General features: G+C 56.2%; 1 protein-coding gene across 10 annotated transcripts in view; it reads left to right on the top strand.

Moving 5' to 3' along the window:
- LMNA (lamin A/C) overlaps positions 1-16,190 on the top strand; it is a 44,874-nt gene that overhangs the window by 25,372 nt on the left and 3,312 nt on the right. For 2 of the 10 annotated variants that reach the window (XM_069480425.1, XM_069480426.1), the window contains exons 1-7: positions 231-648; positions 12,049-12,205; positions 13,915-14,040; positions 14,314-14,484; positions 14,649-14,774; positions 15,343-15,563; positions 15,656-15,881. In XM_069480425.1, the coding sequence (XP_069336526.1) occupies positions 293-648; positions 12,049-12,205; positions 13,915-14,040; positions 14,314-14,484; positions 14,649-14,774; positions 15,343-15,563; positions 15,656-15,881 (1,383 nt within the window). In that variant the 5' untranslated portion in view covers positions 231-292. Of the gene's footprint in view, positions 1-41; positions 649-8,059; positions 8,080-11,271; positions 11,331-12,048; positions 12,206-13,914; positions 14,041-14,313; positions 14,485-14,648; positions 14,775-15,342; positions 15,564-15,655; positions 15,882-16,190 lie in introns of those variants that run through there. The other 8 variants (XM_069480427.1, XM_069480429.1, XM_069480423.1 and 5 more) reach the window with 7 other exon arrangements.

The following is a 16,190-nucleotide window of genomic DNA, read 5'->3' as shown; positions in this document are numbered from 1 at the left end:
GCGACTGCCCCTTTAAGAGCAGTGGCCCCTCCTCCCTTTAGAGGAGGACCTATTAGAGCCTTTGCCCCCGCGCCGGTGACTCAGAGTGTTCGCTGGAGCGCCGCATCTACAACAGCCAACCCAGATCCCGAGGTCTGACAGCGCCCGGCCCAGATCCCCACGCCTGCCAGGAGCAAGCCGAGAGCCAGCCGGCCGGCACACTCCGACCCCGAGCAGTCTCTGTCCTTCGGCCCGAGCTCCGCGCCCTTTCCGGGACCCCTGCCCCGCGGGCAGCGCTGCCACCCTGCCGGCCATGGAGACCCCGTCCCAGCGGCGCGCCACCCGCAGCGGGGCGCAGGCCAGCTCCACCCCGCTGTCGCCCACCCGCATCACCCGACTGCAGGAGAAGGAGGACCTGCAGGAGCTCAATGACCGCTTGGCGGTCTACATCGACCGTGTGCGCTCGCTGGAGACGGAGAATGCAGGGCTGCGTCTTCGCATCACCGAGTCTGAAGAGGTGGTCAGCCGGGAGGTGTCCGGCATCAAGGCCGCCTACGAGGCTGAGCTCGGGGATGCCCGCAAGACCCTCGACTCGGTGGCGAAGGAGCGCGCCCGCCTGCAGCTGGAGCTGAGCAAAGTGCGTGAGGAGTTCAAGGAGCTCAAAGCGCGGTGAGTGCGCCCAGGTGGAAGCGTGCCGGCCGGGAGCGGAGCGGGCGGCTGACCTGGCGCCCCTGGCCAGCTTTAGGAAGGGAGCGGGAGGGCCCCGGACGGCTAACTTTTGCCATGTAGTCTCCTCCCTCCCCGGAACTGCCGGCGGCAACGGGTAACTGGCAGTGCCAAGGGAAATTGTCAAGACAGGACAGAGAGGGGAGGGGTCTCTGGAGTGGGTGGGAGGATATGAGGAATGGTGGGGCCATCGGGGCCAAGTCGGGGCTGGCAGCAGGTCCGCATTCGGTTAGGATGGGATTTGCCAGCCATTTGGAGCCTGCGGGAGGGTGTTGAGCAAAGCAGAACTGGCCCTGCCAGGTCTAAGAACTCCGGGCACCCAGGACACACAGGAGTGGGTGAAAGGGTCCTGTTAGGACTTTCCTGGCAGGCTTGGCACTGTGCCAGCTTTGCCTAGGCTGGCTCTAAATACATGGTGTCCACAAAGACAGAGCTACCAAGTTGGCATCTGTCCAGTGGTGCTGGAGAGAGGTCACGGAGGCACAGAGTGACCCCTTTTTTCCCCTCCAGGGGCATGGGTGGTGGGCCCCTTGGCATGACCTTTCGCGGGTTTCTTTCTCAGAGTTGGGAAGCTCTCTCTCACTCCCTGCTTGTCTGGGACCTTTCCTGGGCTCTCTGACAGGCCCACCAAAACAGCTCCAGGAGATTGGCTCCCCCGCAGCTCCCACAGCCCTTGGCCCAGGAATGCAAGGGAGGGAGGGAGACAGAGGGCAGAGACTCCTGGCACAGGAAGTTGTGTTATGTTCAGGTCTGGCAGCACCTCTCTCTTGGCCTTCTGCCTGGTGTCTTCGAGGGCTGGGGGCTCTGCCCTTCCCTCTCTTGCCCTCCTCAGGGTGAGCCGTTTTAATTTTCCCAGCCAAACCAGAGCAATCTTTGCTCTGGCCCATCCTCTTGGCTGCTGACGTTTTGATCTTTGCCTTATTAAAATGCTGGAATACAGTGACATTTTTGAAATCCAGCCGTTGGAAGCTTCAGGCCACTCCCACTTCACCCATCCCTGCCCCACCCTACCCCACCCGACTCAGCTCCACCTTCTTTTCTAAAAAACCCTTTGGGAGCCTGGAAGTTTAGGCCCTCTTCTTCCAGTCCTCGGGGAATTTGGTCTCCTTCTCCCTGCTCCCCTTTCCTCTATGAAGACCCAAGCCAAAGAGCACTAAAGGTGCTTGAAGATCCCTAAAGGGCTGGCGCTTTCACTTCCCCTCCTTCTCTTCTTTTAATCATCCACTCCAAACTCATGTTCTTCTCCGAACCCCTCTGCGTATTCTGGGGGTCGCCAGCCCCAGCCCCAGGTGCGGCAGGTGTGGCAGATCCATACCCCTTCTAAAGAGTCCGTGGAAGTTGTATGTGAGACAGGATCTACCTTCATTTCTGTTGAAAGGAATCATGACTGTCGTTTTTCTACTAGTGATACAAATAACTTAGCTAGCAAGACAGATAAGAGGCAAGCTAGGGAAGCCCCAGAGAATTCGTTGTGTTCTAAACTAGTCCACTCAACTACTAAAGCCCCCCTTGCAGAGTGCTGTGAAGGATATTCTCAGCAGATCTGGTGAAAACACTGATCAGGGAACAGGATGAGTGGATTCTATAGTCTCTTGCTCACGCCAGTCTGTCTCCTCTGCCTCTTGGTGCAGCTGTCCAGGCCTAGGACACCAGGCGGGTGTGTGCACACATGGGGCAGGGGCGGGGGAGGTGTGTGTACTTGTTATATTTAGCCACCTGCCTCTGTTCTCCCCCACTGATCCTGGCTGGGGAGGCTGGGCTTCCGGAAAAGCGGGGTGGGTTTGCACACCTGGATCCCAGGCTGAAGAGAGGTGGGGTGGAGACAAAGGGGACTCAGACTGTATCTCCCCTCTGTGTCCACAGTAGGAGGAGTCAGGATTGGTTGCCCCCTTTTGTGTCTGCTGTGCTCAGGGTGAGGTGAAGTGGGGAGGATGAAAAGTCTGGGAGAGGAAGACAGGCTTGTCTGCTGTGCTCAGGGTGAGGTGAAGGTAGAATGAAAAGTTTGGGAGAGGAAGAAAGGCCTTATCCCAACCCCTCCCACCAAAGCCTGGAGAGAAGGTGTTATCTGGTTTAATGTTTGATTAGAGTTCAGAGTTCAGGGCCAGGCTTGGAGTTGAGGTGCAGAGCTGTCTGTAAGACCCTGTGGCAATCCTTGGCCCAACCTGGGTACCTCAACCACAACCAGGCTCCCTCTTTTTGGGTTGTTGTGGGTTCCAAAAGAAACCCCTTCCCCTAACTCACACTTTTTTGCTTCTCTCTCTCTCCCCTGAAGCCCAAGGGGTTTAGACACCTAAGTGCAGGGAGAATAGGAAGGTCGAAAGCACTGGAGAAGGCCCATCTGGGGTCTAGGTTTGGAGCCAGGCCCCACCCCAGGCAGGACAGCTGGGTGGATGATTCAGATACTGCCCCCCTCCTTTCCACCCTCATGGCTTTGCAGGAGACAGCAGGAGACAGGGTGGAGACAGCACATGTCTTAAAGGGAGGGATGGGGGCCTGAATGTCTGCATCTTTTGCCCTCCTCCCCACTGCATCCTGGGGTCCCATTCCTGCCTCCTTCCTTAGAACCTCTGGTGGAAGCCGGGTGCGGTGGCTCATGTCTGTAATCCTAGCACTCTGGGAGGCTGAGGCAGGAGGATCGCTTGAGCTCAGGAGTTCGAAATCAGCCTGAGCAAGAGTGAGACCCCATCTCTACTAAAAATAGAAAAAATTAGCCAGCTGTGGTGGTGCGTGCCTGTAATTCCAGCTACTCAGGAGGCTGAGGCAGGCACATCGCTTGAGCCCAGGTGTTTGAGGTTGCAGTGAGCTATGATGATGCCAGGGTGACAGAACGAGACTCTGTCTCCAAAACAAACAAACAAACAAACAAAAAAGAACCTCTGGTGGTATCTGGAAGCAGGGCTCTGAACAGGTGATATGCACAAGTAATTAGAATCTAGGGTTGAGTCCAGAGTTATGGGCTTGGGCTGCAGGATGGTGCCAGAGTCTATGCCTTGCCATGCAAAACCGATGGAGGAAGTCTGAGTCAGAAGTGGGGAGATCCCAGGCCCACAAAGCAGAAGCGCTTCTTCCACTCCAAGGAGGCCCTGGTGCTCGACAACTTCCTGGATTACCCGCCTTTTGCAGCCCCAGTGTGGACAGATGGGGAGATGCAGGCTCTCATCAGGATGAGAAGGGCAAAGGAGACTTGAGCACAGGCATTGTCCCATGTCACACAGCAAGGGGGTGTGAGGTCAGGACTTGAGCGTAGGTCTTCTGACTTCCAGGAGGGTACTCTTACTGCTAAACCTCACTTCTTTAGTGTAGGGGACAGGTTGGAGGATCTAGAGGGTGAGGTGAGGTGTAGCGGCAGAGGCACACTCCTAGCCCTTGGAGATTCTGCCTTGGGGCCAGTGATGCCTTAATGCTCTGCTGTCCTGCTAGGGCCTGTAAACACATGGTCAATAGCCTTTGCTCCAGCTTGTAGCTGGAAAGACCCAGGCCCCTGATCATGAGAGCTCTGGGATCAGAACTCCGGGAGGATGGTGATTCACATCTTGAGACTTATCATGGGAATTGTCTACCTGGATCCGAAGGGGGCTATGCCCTTTGGCAGAGCCATTCGGTTAATGGGGGTAGGGGCCTTTGAGGATGCCTTGGCCCTAGGCTTTACCTAAGAGTGGTACCTCCTGGTGTTATCTCTCCAACCCCGTCACCCAAGTCCACATTCTGAATCAAAGGGAAAGAAGAAGGCAGCTAAACCCAGGGGCTCAGAAATATTTAAGGGGCACAAGAGAAACAGAAAGAATAATTCCTCACTAGGCGCTCCTATTGCCTTCCCACTATCGATGCCTTGGTTGGCACTTCCCCTGGCCTCCAGGAATCTGAGACTTACTCTTACATGGGATGTGCCCATTGCTCCCACTCCCATTCCCACCCCCAGTGATACAGTGGCTCAGTGTCAGGGCTGAAGCCAGAGACAGCTGGGGAGACAACTGGTAGGAGATGCCTTCCCCTACCAACTGTGCCCCCTGCTCTCCTCCCCCTTGCCTCCCTCCTCTTCAGCCCCTCACCACTTCTAGCAGCTGCAGCAGCCAAGACCAAGTCTTGTTCAGAGACCTGACACTAGGGCAGGGCTCATCCCATTTTTACCTCCTTGGGCCCAGTGTACGGAGAGTGACACAGGCCAAGCTTGGAGATCTCTGGGAAGGTTGCAAGTCTCTTATCCATTAATAAGAGGGCAGTTGGCCCATCAGAAAAGTGACAGGTAGTGTGAGGAAGTGGAAACAGCCCTGGCCCTTGGTGTTCTTAGTTCTAGGTTGGCCCTGCCACTAAATTGCTGTGTGACCTTGAGCAAATCACCTCCGCAGTCTGGATTTCCCTAGCTGTAAAAGAAAGGGGTTAGAGTAGAAAATCTCCGGAGAGCCCTTATGTTCCGAAGTAGTACAATGTCCCACAAACTAAGAAAACCAGTCCTCTAAAATACCAAACTGTTAATAGTAAAATCAAATATAATTAATGTGAATATAGTTAATAGCCAACGAATGCTATTCTCAATAGAAATATTTCCCACAAACTGTGAGATTAAAAATACTAACACACTTCTCTATTTCCCTAAGAAAGTTTGTTAGAAATGGTTAATTATTTTGACATTACCCTCCTGGCGTATGCTTTGTTTTCATTGCCAGTACAAAAGGACAATTGGTTTTCAGGGCCTCTCCCTTCAGGATAGTGGAAAGGGCTGTCTCTGTAGTAGGAAAGGAAGAGTCGGCACAGGAATGACTCGCATTGACCTGTGTTGGGGGCTAGAAGGAAAGGCAGGACTGTACCTGAGAGCTGGGCAGGATTAGACAGCATGTGCCTGGCACCAGGGGGAGGTGCACAGTGACCTTGAACTGCCCACCTTCCACTGTTCCTGCACCCATACTGGCCCCCCCAGCCTGAGGCTGGGCTGTGAGAAGGTCTTGCGATTGATAAATTGCCTTTAGCAATCCCTTAAGGAAGAGGACAGAGTTTGGGAAGGGGAGGCCTCCCTGACCCCCCCAACCCTTACCCAGTTGTAAGAGAGGAAGCCGGAATCCCGCCTGCCTGCTGAAGCCAGGAATAATTCTGGCTGGGAGCCCAGGCCCGGCAGGGGAGCTGAGTCACGGTAGAGGGTAGAATGGAGAATGGACAGGAGACCCTAAGTTTGTCCAGTCAGGGAAGAAGTGGCTGAGGAGTGGCCTTTTCTTGAGAACTATATTCAAGTTGCAGCACAAGGGACAGTGATCTGAATTTAGTGGCAGACAAACGGGGGTGGTGGGGAGGACAGAACACATGTGCCCCGGTAAGGCCAGCTCAGGGGAGCTGGGGACTCATCATTTCAAGGGGTCTAGTTTCTGGGCAGTTGAGAGGGACCTATTTGGGACTGCCGAGGCGCCCCCTTCTTTCTGGAGTTCTAACGCTGCCACCCTCTGCCGGCTGGGAGAGAGAGTTGCATCTTCTGAGGCTAGAGCTGGAATGCAGTGGGACCAGAACTCCTAGGTCCTCCCCGACTTCCTTTCCTGACCTTGGGGTGTGGCTCCCGCTCTATCCGGGTGTTGTCAGGGTTAATTACTATGCGCCACCAGATGGAGGGTTAAGGGACTGCTGATTTGGCTTCTTGTGGGGATCCCCTAAATGTCCCTTCCTTTGGCCGGTGACCTCCGTCCCTTCCCCCTTCAGGACATTCTACCTTCTTCTTATTAGGCCATCCCCTCTCCACGCCCCTACTTCTTTTGGTCTGTCCCAGGCCCCACCCCTGCATTTTTTGACAACACAGGAATGACTTCTGGAGAGATAAGCCAGGAAGAAAGAAAGTGAAGCTTGGCAGCGGACCTTGCAGGGGGTGGCTGGTGAGGAAGCCAGTTGCCTGTTGTCCTGGACTCCAGTGCTCTGGCCTCTGGCCCCAGGCTTCTCCTGCCTCTGTACAATGCCACGTTGATGTACCCAGCAGCTGTGACTCAGGCCTGGCCCCCTGCCAGGCTCAGCTCTTCTGCTGGAGTTGGGTCTGAACATGTCAACAGGCCTCCTATCCCCCTCTCAGCACCAGTGCCCCCACCCCAACCCCTCCCTCTGCCTGGAATTAAGACCTGCCTTTGTCTTGGGGGAGGACAGCTGGGAGATTGGCGGCTCTGGAAGGGGATCTGAGGGGCCTCAGACCCCAGGCATGTTTGGCGGGTGTCACGCCCAAGCGAGGCGTGTTCGAGCACAGCCATGCCTGATGTGGGTGCATGTGCCTGTGTGGGGAGGCCAGGGGTGGTCCCTACTGGAGCACCTAGTGTGGGCTCCCCAGGTGTAAGACACTTAGAACTTCATAGGGTGGGGTTTGGGGAAGGCTCAGGGGTCTTCTAAGTCCCTGGAACACCTGCCCCCCTCACTTCTCTCTTCAAGGTCTTCTTTCCAGAGAGTGATGGTGCCTTGAATGCCAGGGAGGGGAAGCCAGTTGTCCCAGTCTACCCACATCCTGCCCTTACCTGAAAGTGGTTGCAGACCCACAGGCTAGCCAACAAACCAAGCAGTAGTTACTTTGGGAAGTGGGAGGCCGTCAGGCCTCATGGCTAGCTGCACACGTAGTTGCAGGGGCGTGTGTGATGTTCGAGGGCAGGTGGGAGTGGCGGTTTCACTAGGCCTCTGTGTCACTCCCTGACTGGTGTACCTCCCAGCACGCAAGGCAGAGGTCGACACATCTCCGGGCTGTCTTACTTGGTCTTTCTGTGTTACTGTCTGCACTGCCGGTGTGCATCATGCCATTTGCTGTGTTCTGTCCCAGTCGACTGTGAGTGTCCTCAAGTGACCCGGTGGGCAGGTTTTTAGTGCCCAAGCCTCCCCTTCTCCGGGCCTTGGTTTCCCCGTATATAAAAGTACAGGAGTTGGTCCAGGAGGAAGTCCCTCTAGAAGCCTTGAGCACTTGGCATATGAACCGCCTAGTCTCAGGGCAGTTGGGGGCCATGCAGGAAAAGCCCCGAGGCCCAACAGGTAATACACTGGCCTAAAGTAGCAGGCCAGGGCAGAGGCCGGCTCCGGGGGGGAGTGTGAGGTATATTTGGATAAATGGAGGGAGGGGCAGAAGCAGGATATACTGCAGTGGGAGGAGTTGCTGGAACAAAAGGAGGGATGGTAGGAACATGCAGGCAGGCTTGGGGGGCAGCAGGAGGCACCCCATCCATGGCAGGAAGGCAGCCTGGGTGGAGAGGTCTAGATGCCCAGGAGGATACAGGAGGGCAGTTGCCATGAGTGCAGGGACTCCCTGCTACCTGCCCTTCCCAGCCACAGGGGGCACCGTTTCCTAAGGCAGGAGAAGCCCAGGCACTCAGAGACCTTTGCTCTATTGCCTCCTCTCTGGTGTCGCCGCCTAGCGATGGGGAACTCCCAGGGCTGGTGAGGCAGGGTTACAGGGGACTGGGGTGGGTCGGAAGGAGCCCCCTGCAGCGCGGGGCCTGCTCCCCCACGCCTCCTTGTCTGTCTTCCCCTCCCACTTCTTATTTTTAGTCTCAGTCTAGCGTCTGTCCCTCTTGCCTCTCCCCCAGGCCAGGAGAGGAAATGGAGGCCTCTCCCTCTGGGCTTTGCATGTTGCTCCCAGCAACCAGGACCAAACAGGCCTGCGGTGGCCCTGGCTTCCATATCTGGCATCAGAGCCGGGCTGAGGAGGGTGACTCAGCGGGCGGGTCAGCGCCTGGCCCGGTGCCCACCCAGCCCCTTGGCTGTGCTGGTGCCTTTCTTCCCCAAAGCAGCCCAAGAGCCCTGGCCTGCAGTGGCCCTTGAGCCAGGCTTCCCCAACCTGCCAGCCACAGCCTAACAGACCCCCAGCCTTGGGTCACACCCACCAGCGCCAGCCCTCATTTCTACCTTCTGCTTTTCCTCTCCGCTCCCCTCCCCTCTCCTCCTCTCCCCTGCCCCCTTCCCTACCCTTCCCCTCCCCCTCCCCGACACCCCCCCATCCCACCTCTCTTTCTGAGATCAGATTTGCCAGTTGTGGGAAGTTAGAAACAGGATGCCCAGCCCTTCTTGCCTCTGCACTGGGATGCAGCCATTTCTGTGCTTGGGGAGCCTGGAGGATGCAAAGGAAAGAGCTGGCTCTCAGCTGGCACGGCACTGGGCCCGGGCAGGACGCGGGCAGAGCCAGGGTCTCCCCTGCGAGCACTAGAGGATTTCCCGACCACTGCCCGGGTATTGTCTGCCTGAGCATGAGTCACCTGAGGGGCCCCAGGTTCCCACCCTTCCCAGCTCCTCTGGCCTGCCACACCCTGTCATCCTGCCAACCCAGCACGGGACACGTGCCCAGCTTTCCTGCTGCCAACCCCCAGTGGACTGGGGTGCAGGCAGCACCACCACCCTGGGGCTGAATTCCTGGCCAGGGTCTGCTTTGGTTCCTGCTAGGTCTGAGGACCCCTCCTAGGAAGGAAATGGCATTTGGTGGTGGGTAGGCAGGGGAGGGAAGGAGGAGGGAGGAGAGGCCCTGGGCTCTGCTGTACCCCCAGCCATCTCTTGGGGTGTGCATGTGGCTTCCTGGCCGCAGAGCTCCCACAGTGTGAGTCATGAGCCTATGGGTGATAGTGGCTTCTTCCCCACAGATGGGAGCTCCCCATGCCTGACTAAGAAAACCGCAAAGTCTTCCTCGCTCCCCTCTCTTTGCTCGTGGTTTCTCTCATCTGCAGAGTGTGTCTTAGTTCTTGAATTGCTTCTCTTTCTAGCACTAGTCAGAACCTCCAGAAGGGAAAGGGAACTAGCCCCCTTAATTTTGTTGGAGGCCATATATCATGTGTATGCTGAAGCACTGCTTTCCACCTCTGCTCCTACTTGTTGCGGGACCCTGGACGTAGCTCTCTGTGCCTGTTTCCTCAATCATATAGTAATAGCACCTATCTCATAGGGTAGAGCAATGCCTTGTATTTAATAAGCTCTCTGTAAGTGTTTGCTATTATTAATATTATTAGCATCACCACTACCACCACCTTTGCGAGCAGGAGAAAGTAAAGAGGTTAGACTGAAGAAAAAAAACTCCTGTGCTTGTCAGACAGCAAGCTCCCAGAATACAGGGACCACGCACCTCTGTTTTCCTCAGTCACTGTCTGCCAGGCACTGGCAAGGGAAGGGCATTACCAAGGGGAGCTCCTGGAGTTCCTCCGTTGGCACCTAGGAGATCTGGAGAGGCAGGACTAGGGAAGAGGTGCCCTTGAGACGTCTTCTGAAAGCACCCATCTTTCTTCCCCACTCCTTCCAGCTCAGGCTGGCTGGGTTGGGGAACGTTTTGTGCCGCGGTGGCTGCCCTCTTCTTCCTCCCGGCTTCTCTGCTTTCTCTGGACCTTGTGGCTTTGGGAGGCAGTGAGGTGAAGGAGGAAGAGTCCTGGATCAATACCCAGAATAGACTGGGACACTGTCCCTGCTGCTGGCCTGCAGTGCTTGACCTGGGCCATTCACCTTCCTCCTCTGCTCCTCATCTGTAAAAGGAGAGGGTTAAACCGAGTCTAAGCTCCTTCCAGGTCTCTAAGTACAGCCCAGCTCCTTCCAGTTCTCCCAGTACAGCCAGCTGCAGCCGTTTGTTAGCCTTCAGGGCAGAGAGGCCTCTTCTGGGAAGCCCCTGCCAGCCTGGGAGTCGGCCCAAGGAGCTCAGAATCTACGTCTGCTCGGTCGCTTCATTTTACCAACGGTTTTTCTTCATTCACCCTCCTCCCCCTGCAGCTGCTTTAGCTTCGGAAAAGTTCTGAAGTCATGGAAAGTTGGGGCTGTGCTCCCAGCCAGGGGCTGGGCCGGATGGCAGCCAAAACCTGAGCTGGGTTTTGACTTTATTTTTAGCTTTTCCGACTGAGACGGAGGAGGGGAGGCATCTTCCAGTTCTGGAAGGGCCTCCTTTTGCAGGAGACAGACATTGTTGCATTAAACAACTTGTTCTAAGGTGTGGCCAGAGGCCTGCACTGAGCAAGCATGCAGGCTAGGGGAGCTCCCTTCCCCCCTTCCCCTGCCCCTCTGGGTGTCACTCTATCCCTTTCCCAGTCCAGTAGGCCCAGTTGGAGGGGGGTGACTCCTTTCTCGGACTCTCCTAAGCTGGTGGCAGGAGAACTCTGTCTGGGTCTCGTCCTCTCACTCTGGAGCTTCCAAGAGTCTGTCTATCCCACTTCAGAGTGAATTGTTGGGCCTCTTGGAGCTTAGGGCTTTTGTGGGAGAAGAAAAATGTCGGCAGGGCCACTTCTCTCCTTTCCAGGATAGATTTTCCCCCCACTGCCCACGTTTGGTTTTCCTTTTTTCCATCTGCCGTGGTGGGCACGTGCTTAAGGACTGATGAGTTACAGATGGCCGCTGGGACGACCAGGCCCCTGGGCTCTTTCCCTCCACTCTCTGAGTCTACTGCTTTCTCACACCCTGTATTTGTGAAGGGATTGTAACATCTGGAAAGTTCTTGGGTTGCCTGGAGATTTTTAAGAAATTAGGACCCCTGCATTTCTCCAGTTCATTAGCAAAAATAGTCAGGGGCCCAGAAAGGTGAGGGAGGTGGCAGACGCAGTCCTGTTTGGTTGGTTCTGGCTAAAGCTTTACCCAGTTTGAGGAGCAGGGAGGCTCAAACCTGGAGGCCACATGGACCTGAAGGCCTGGGAGCCACATCTGGAGCCAGATGCTGAGGCTTGTGCCAATGGGCAGGCTCAGCATTCTCTCAGGGCTCGGATGAAGCCAGAGGGAGGGAGGCTGGGATCTCTTTGCTCTGCCCAGGTCAGGGGAGGCAGACCAGGTCCTGAGAAAGGAAAGGTCAATACCATGCCTGATTGTCCTTATCCTACATCTCCCTGAGCTGTAACCAGACTTTGCTTCCCCACAGTCCCACATATGTAAAAGAGACTAGGAGGGTGACCAACACCTTTGGGACTCAAACTGAGGTTTAGGGACATGTGGACCTCCCAGGCTGGGAGCTTAGTTGTCTGGCTCCCTGGAGGGAGGGAAGCTTGGCTGAAAGGAAGGTGGGTGGAGTCCAGGGAGGAGAGCGTTAAGGCCCTGTGTGGGAAGGGGCAGGAGACAAAGGTGCCCCTGTCTGATTGGGAAGGAATGGGAGGGGAGAGAGGGAAAGCATTCATATCATGGGATCGAGCTTTGCCCTTAGCCCCAGGCACGTTCCTGAGCCCTGAGTCATGGGAAGGGTGGAGAAGCAAGAAGGGGGTTTTGGGGGACCTTGGGGGAGGTGGGAGCCCAGCACCAGAGACAAGCAGATGCAAACGAACCTAAAGCAAGGATGCCCTCTCCTGGTAGCTGGGGGGACAGCAGAGCCAGCCCCCATGGCTGACCTCTCTGGAACCTGGCCCTCTCTCTCTAAGGACGTGGACTCCTTCTCTTCCTAAACCCACTCTTTTCTCTCTTCTTTAGCAATACCAAGAAGGAGGGTGACTTGATGGCTGCTCAGGCCCGGCTCAAGGACCTGGAGGCTCTGCTCAACTCCAAGGAGGCCGCGCTGAGTACTGCTCTCAGTGAGAAGCGCACACTGGAGGGCGAGCTACACGATCTGCGGGGGCAGGTGGCCAAGGTGAGGCCACCCTCCAGGGCCCGCCCACAGCCCCACCTCACACACGCACACTTGCTCTTCTACCCTGGCCCGCCCTCGGGAGGTGCCCCGTCTGACCTGTCCTGGCCTGGTCTGATCTCAGCCATTCACCTGTCCTAGTGTCATTTCACCCATTCAGACCATATCTCATCCTTCTTTGGCCTCCCATGGGATCTAGCACAGTGAATTTGAAATAATCTACAAGCCATTTCCATGTAATTTTGCAATGAACTGTGCCTGGCCCTAGATCCCTCCCAGTTAGGCCCTCCTACAGACAGCTTGTGACTTCTTTGGAAAAAAGGAGTGGAGACCTTTCTTTCTCAATCATCTATTGAGCCTATAATCCGGAGCTAATGGTTAATTATATATGGGACATGTGTTAATAATGCTTTGCATGTATATGGTGGCCTCTACTTTCAAAACACTTTGCTCCAGTTTCTCATGCTAAAAGCTAGGGAACGGAATCGAAGAAGCTGGTTTGTTCCCAATTTCACTGCCTCATCTGCTCAGAGCAGGGCCAGCACTGGAGTCAGAGGCCCTGCTTCCCAGGCCCTGCCACCCCAGTATACCAGGGAGACCAGGAGAAGCTAGCAGGTCGACTACCAAACCAAGGCTGGGCTGTTCTCCTCCCAGGTCTCCTGCCTCCAGCTCCACGCTTCCCCCTAGCCCTTCCCAGCTGCACTGACCAGCCTGTTTTTTCTTTCTTTTTATTTTATTTTAGAGACAGGGTCTTTTTTTTCCTTTCTTTAATTAGCAGCTTTCTCAGGATGAAGAGACATGGTCTTGCTTTGTTGCCCAGGCTGGAGTGCAGTGGGGCAATCATAACTCACAGCAGCCTCAAACTCTTGGGCTCAGGGTGATCCTCCTGCCTCAGCCTCTAGAGTAGCCAGGACTACAGGCACATGCCATCATGTCTGGCTAATATTTCTTATTTTTTGTAGAGGTGGGGTCTCACTGTGTTGCCCAGGTTGGGCTTGAACTCCTGGCCTTAAGTGATCTTCCCACCTCAGCCTCCTAAAGTGCTGGAATTACAGGCGTGAGCCACCGCATCCAGCTAGGATGTGCTTTCTAAAATGAAAATCTAAGCAAGGTGCTCCCCGGCTCACACTTCTTCAGAGGTTCTTTTTGTGGCAGATGAGGGTGTGTCTTCATGAGCCAGCCCCTGCCTACTGGCCTGGCCCTCTCTCCCATCACTTTTCGCCACCCCAGACTTCAAGCGTCAGCAGTACTGATCTTCCTGAAGCCCCCAGAACACATGTGCCTTCATACCTCCGTGCCTTAGCACGTGCTTGTCTCTGCCCCTGCAGTCACGACAGTGCCCCTTTCCAGTCCCCACAAGCCTGTCCCTTGGATCTCAGCCTCTTGGAGGCCTTCCCAGGCCTCCCAGCCCCCACTACCCCAGGTACACTTTGGTTCCTTCTCTCATATCTCCTCAATACTTTGTACACACCTCCTTTATAGCAATCGTTATGTTGTGCCAGGGAGAGGAGTTTCTATGGCTGTGGGGAAGTGTTATCTTTTATTTCTTAGCACAGTAGCCACCCAGGGTAGTTTCTGTAAGTGGACATCCAAGGCCCTCCCTTCCCCCGGACCTGTTTCCACACATGTAAAGGGGTGTGCTCACCTCTCAGCTTCCTTCCAGCTCTCATGTTCTGTGACCCTCACCCCGATATTTATCTGCTTCCTCTCAGCTTGAGGCAGCCCTGGGTGAGGCTAAGAAGCAACTTCAGGATGAGATGCTGCGGCGGGTAGATGCCGAGAACAGGCTGCAGACCCTGAAGGAGGAACTGGACTTCCAGAAGAACATCTACAGTGAGGTAGGGACCGTGCTTTGCAGGCCAGGGGGCTGGGCTGGGTGGTAACAGACACTAGTCTTGGGCTGGGGGATCAGCTGTGTGCAGGGCTCACCTGCCTGAGTCCCTTGTTCTAGTGGACAGGGAGTGGGGGCCAGCACCTAGCTCCCAGGTTAGAGTGGGGCCGACAGCAGCTTGGGGGGTCAGGGCTGGGCAGGGAGCTCAGCCATCTGAGTCTTGGCCTCTAAGGAACTAGTTCTGACTTGGGTTTCTGTGTCCTTGCTCCAACCCTTCCAGGAGCTGCGTGAGACCAAGCGCCGTCATGAGACTCGGCTGGTGGAGATTGATAACGGGAAGCAGCGTGAGTTTGAGAGCCGGCTGGCGGACGCCCTGCAGGACCTGCGGGCCCAGCATGAGGACCAGGTGGAACAGTACAAGAAGGAGCTGGAGAAGACCTATTCTGCCAAGGTGCTCACTCTCCGCTGTTCCCTCACTGCCTCTGCCCCCAGCAGCCCTACCCCTGCCCACACTGGGATATTCCGTGGGGGATCAGAGGTTGCAGCAGTGATGCCCTCCTCAGGACCACCCCCCCCCCAGTCCCTGCAGTCCTAACCCTGTGTCCTCCCCTCCAGCTGGATAATGCCAGGCTGTCTGCTGAGAGGAACAGCAACCTGGCGGGGGCTGCCCACGAGGAGCTGCAGCAGTCCCGCATCCGCATCGACAGCCTCTCCGCCCAGCTCAGCCAGCTCCAAAAGCAGGTGATGCCCCCCTCACTCTGTCCCCCAGGGGCCAACGGTCTGGGCAGGATGTAGGCCGGAAGCCCAGGGGGCTTCCTGAGGAGGGGGAGGTAGAGGTGAGGGACAGAATGTGCCCCAGGACCATGCACTGAGAGAAGGGACCCAGGATTTGGAGTCCGAAGGCCTGTCTGCTGTCCAGTACTCCCTCTTACCTTGCCTTTGCTTCTCAGAGCCTGGGTTTTCCCATTTGAAAATGGAGATTGTTGTTACCCTCCCCAGCTCACAGATTTGTCATGATACTCTGCACTGCTGAGCGTTAAAAGCATCAGTATTATTCTAGCTGGCTGCGCCATCTGTGACACAGGAAATAGGGTCTAGCCTCAGAACGAAAGATTTAAGCTAGATATTGGGAAGGACTTCCCAGTCACCAGCCAAGACCATATTTAGAGCCTATGATGGGCTCTGATGAGGGCCTGGAGATCCTGGAAAGGGTGGCTGGGTGTCCCTTACACCTACCCACATCCTTATCCCTCCATACTCGGGGCCCTTGAGAGCTCACCAGACCCCTGCTCCCCCACCCCCACCCCAGCTGGCAGCCAAGGAGGCGAAGCTTCGGGACTTGGAGGACTCCCTGGCCCGTGAGCGGGACACCAGCCGGCGGCTGCTGGCAGAGAAGGAGCGGGAGATGGCCGAAATGCGGGCTAGGATGCAGCAGCAGCTGGATGAGTACCAGGAGCTGCTAGACATCAAGCTGGCCCTGGACATGGAGATCCACGCCTACCGCAAGCTCCTGGAGGGCGAGGAGGAGAGGTGGGCTGGGGAGGAGTCAGGGAGGTGCTAGTGGTGGCCTCTGGCCCGTGGCTGGCCTTGACTGGGCACCCCCTTGGTCTCCCCCTCCCCAGGCTACGCCTGTCCCCCAGCCCCACCTCGCAGCGCAGCCGTGGCCGCGCCTCCTCCCACTCGTCCCAGACGCAGGGTGGGGGCAGTGTCACCAAAAAGCGCAAGCTGGAGTCCGCCGAGAGCAGCCGCAGCAGCTTCTCGCAGCATGCACGCACCAGCGGGCGCGTGGCCGTGGAGGAGGTGGACGAGGAGGGCAAGTTCGTGCGGCTGCGCAACAAGTCCAATGAGGTAGGCTCCCAGGTCGGGGTCTAAGGGCAGGCAACTGCATCAAGGAGAAAACCGACAAGAGAAAGGGATGAAGCTTGGAGAGAGTATCCCTCCACTTGAGGGTGGCCCTGGGCGACTGTGTGGATCTCCTCCACACTCTAGTTTCAGTCCTGGCTCCTGGACTCATTGGCTGTGAGACCTAGGGCAAGTTATTTAACCTCTCAGAGCATCAGTTTCCACATCTGTAAAATGGGATGAATAATAGTCCCTAACTCTGAGTTTTGGGACGAGGAAAGAAAGTGTCAGTGTGTCTGGTAGAGCATAAGTGTC

The sequence above is a fragment of the Eulemur rufifrons genome, chromosome 8 (assembly GCF_041146395.1).
Source record: "Eulemur rufifrons isolate Redbay chromosome 8, OSU_ERuf_1, whole genome shotgun sequence".
Lineage (NCBI taxonomy): Eukaryota > Metazoa > Chordata > Mammalia > Primates > Lemuridae > Eulemur > Eulemur rufifrons.
The sequence above is the reverse complement of the archived record's forward strand: the minus strand, read 5'-3'. Positions and strand labels throughout refer to the sequence as shown.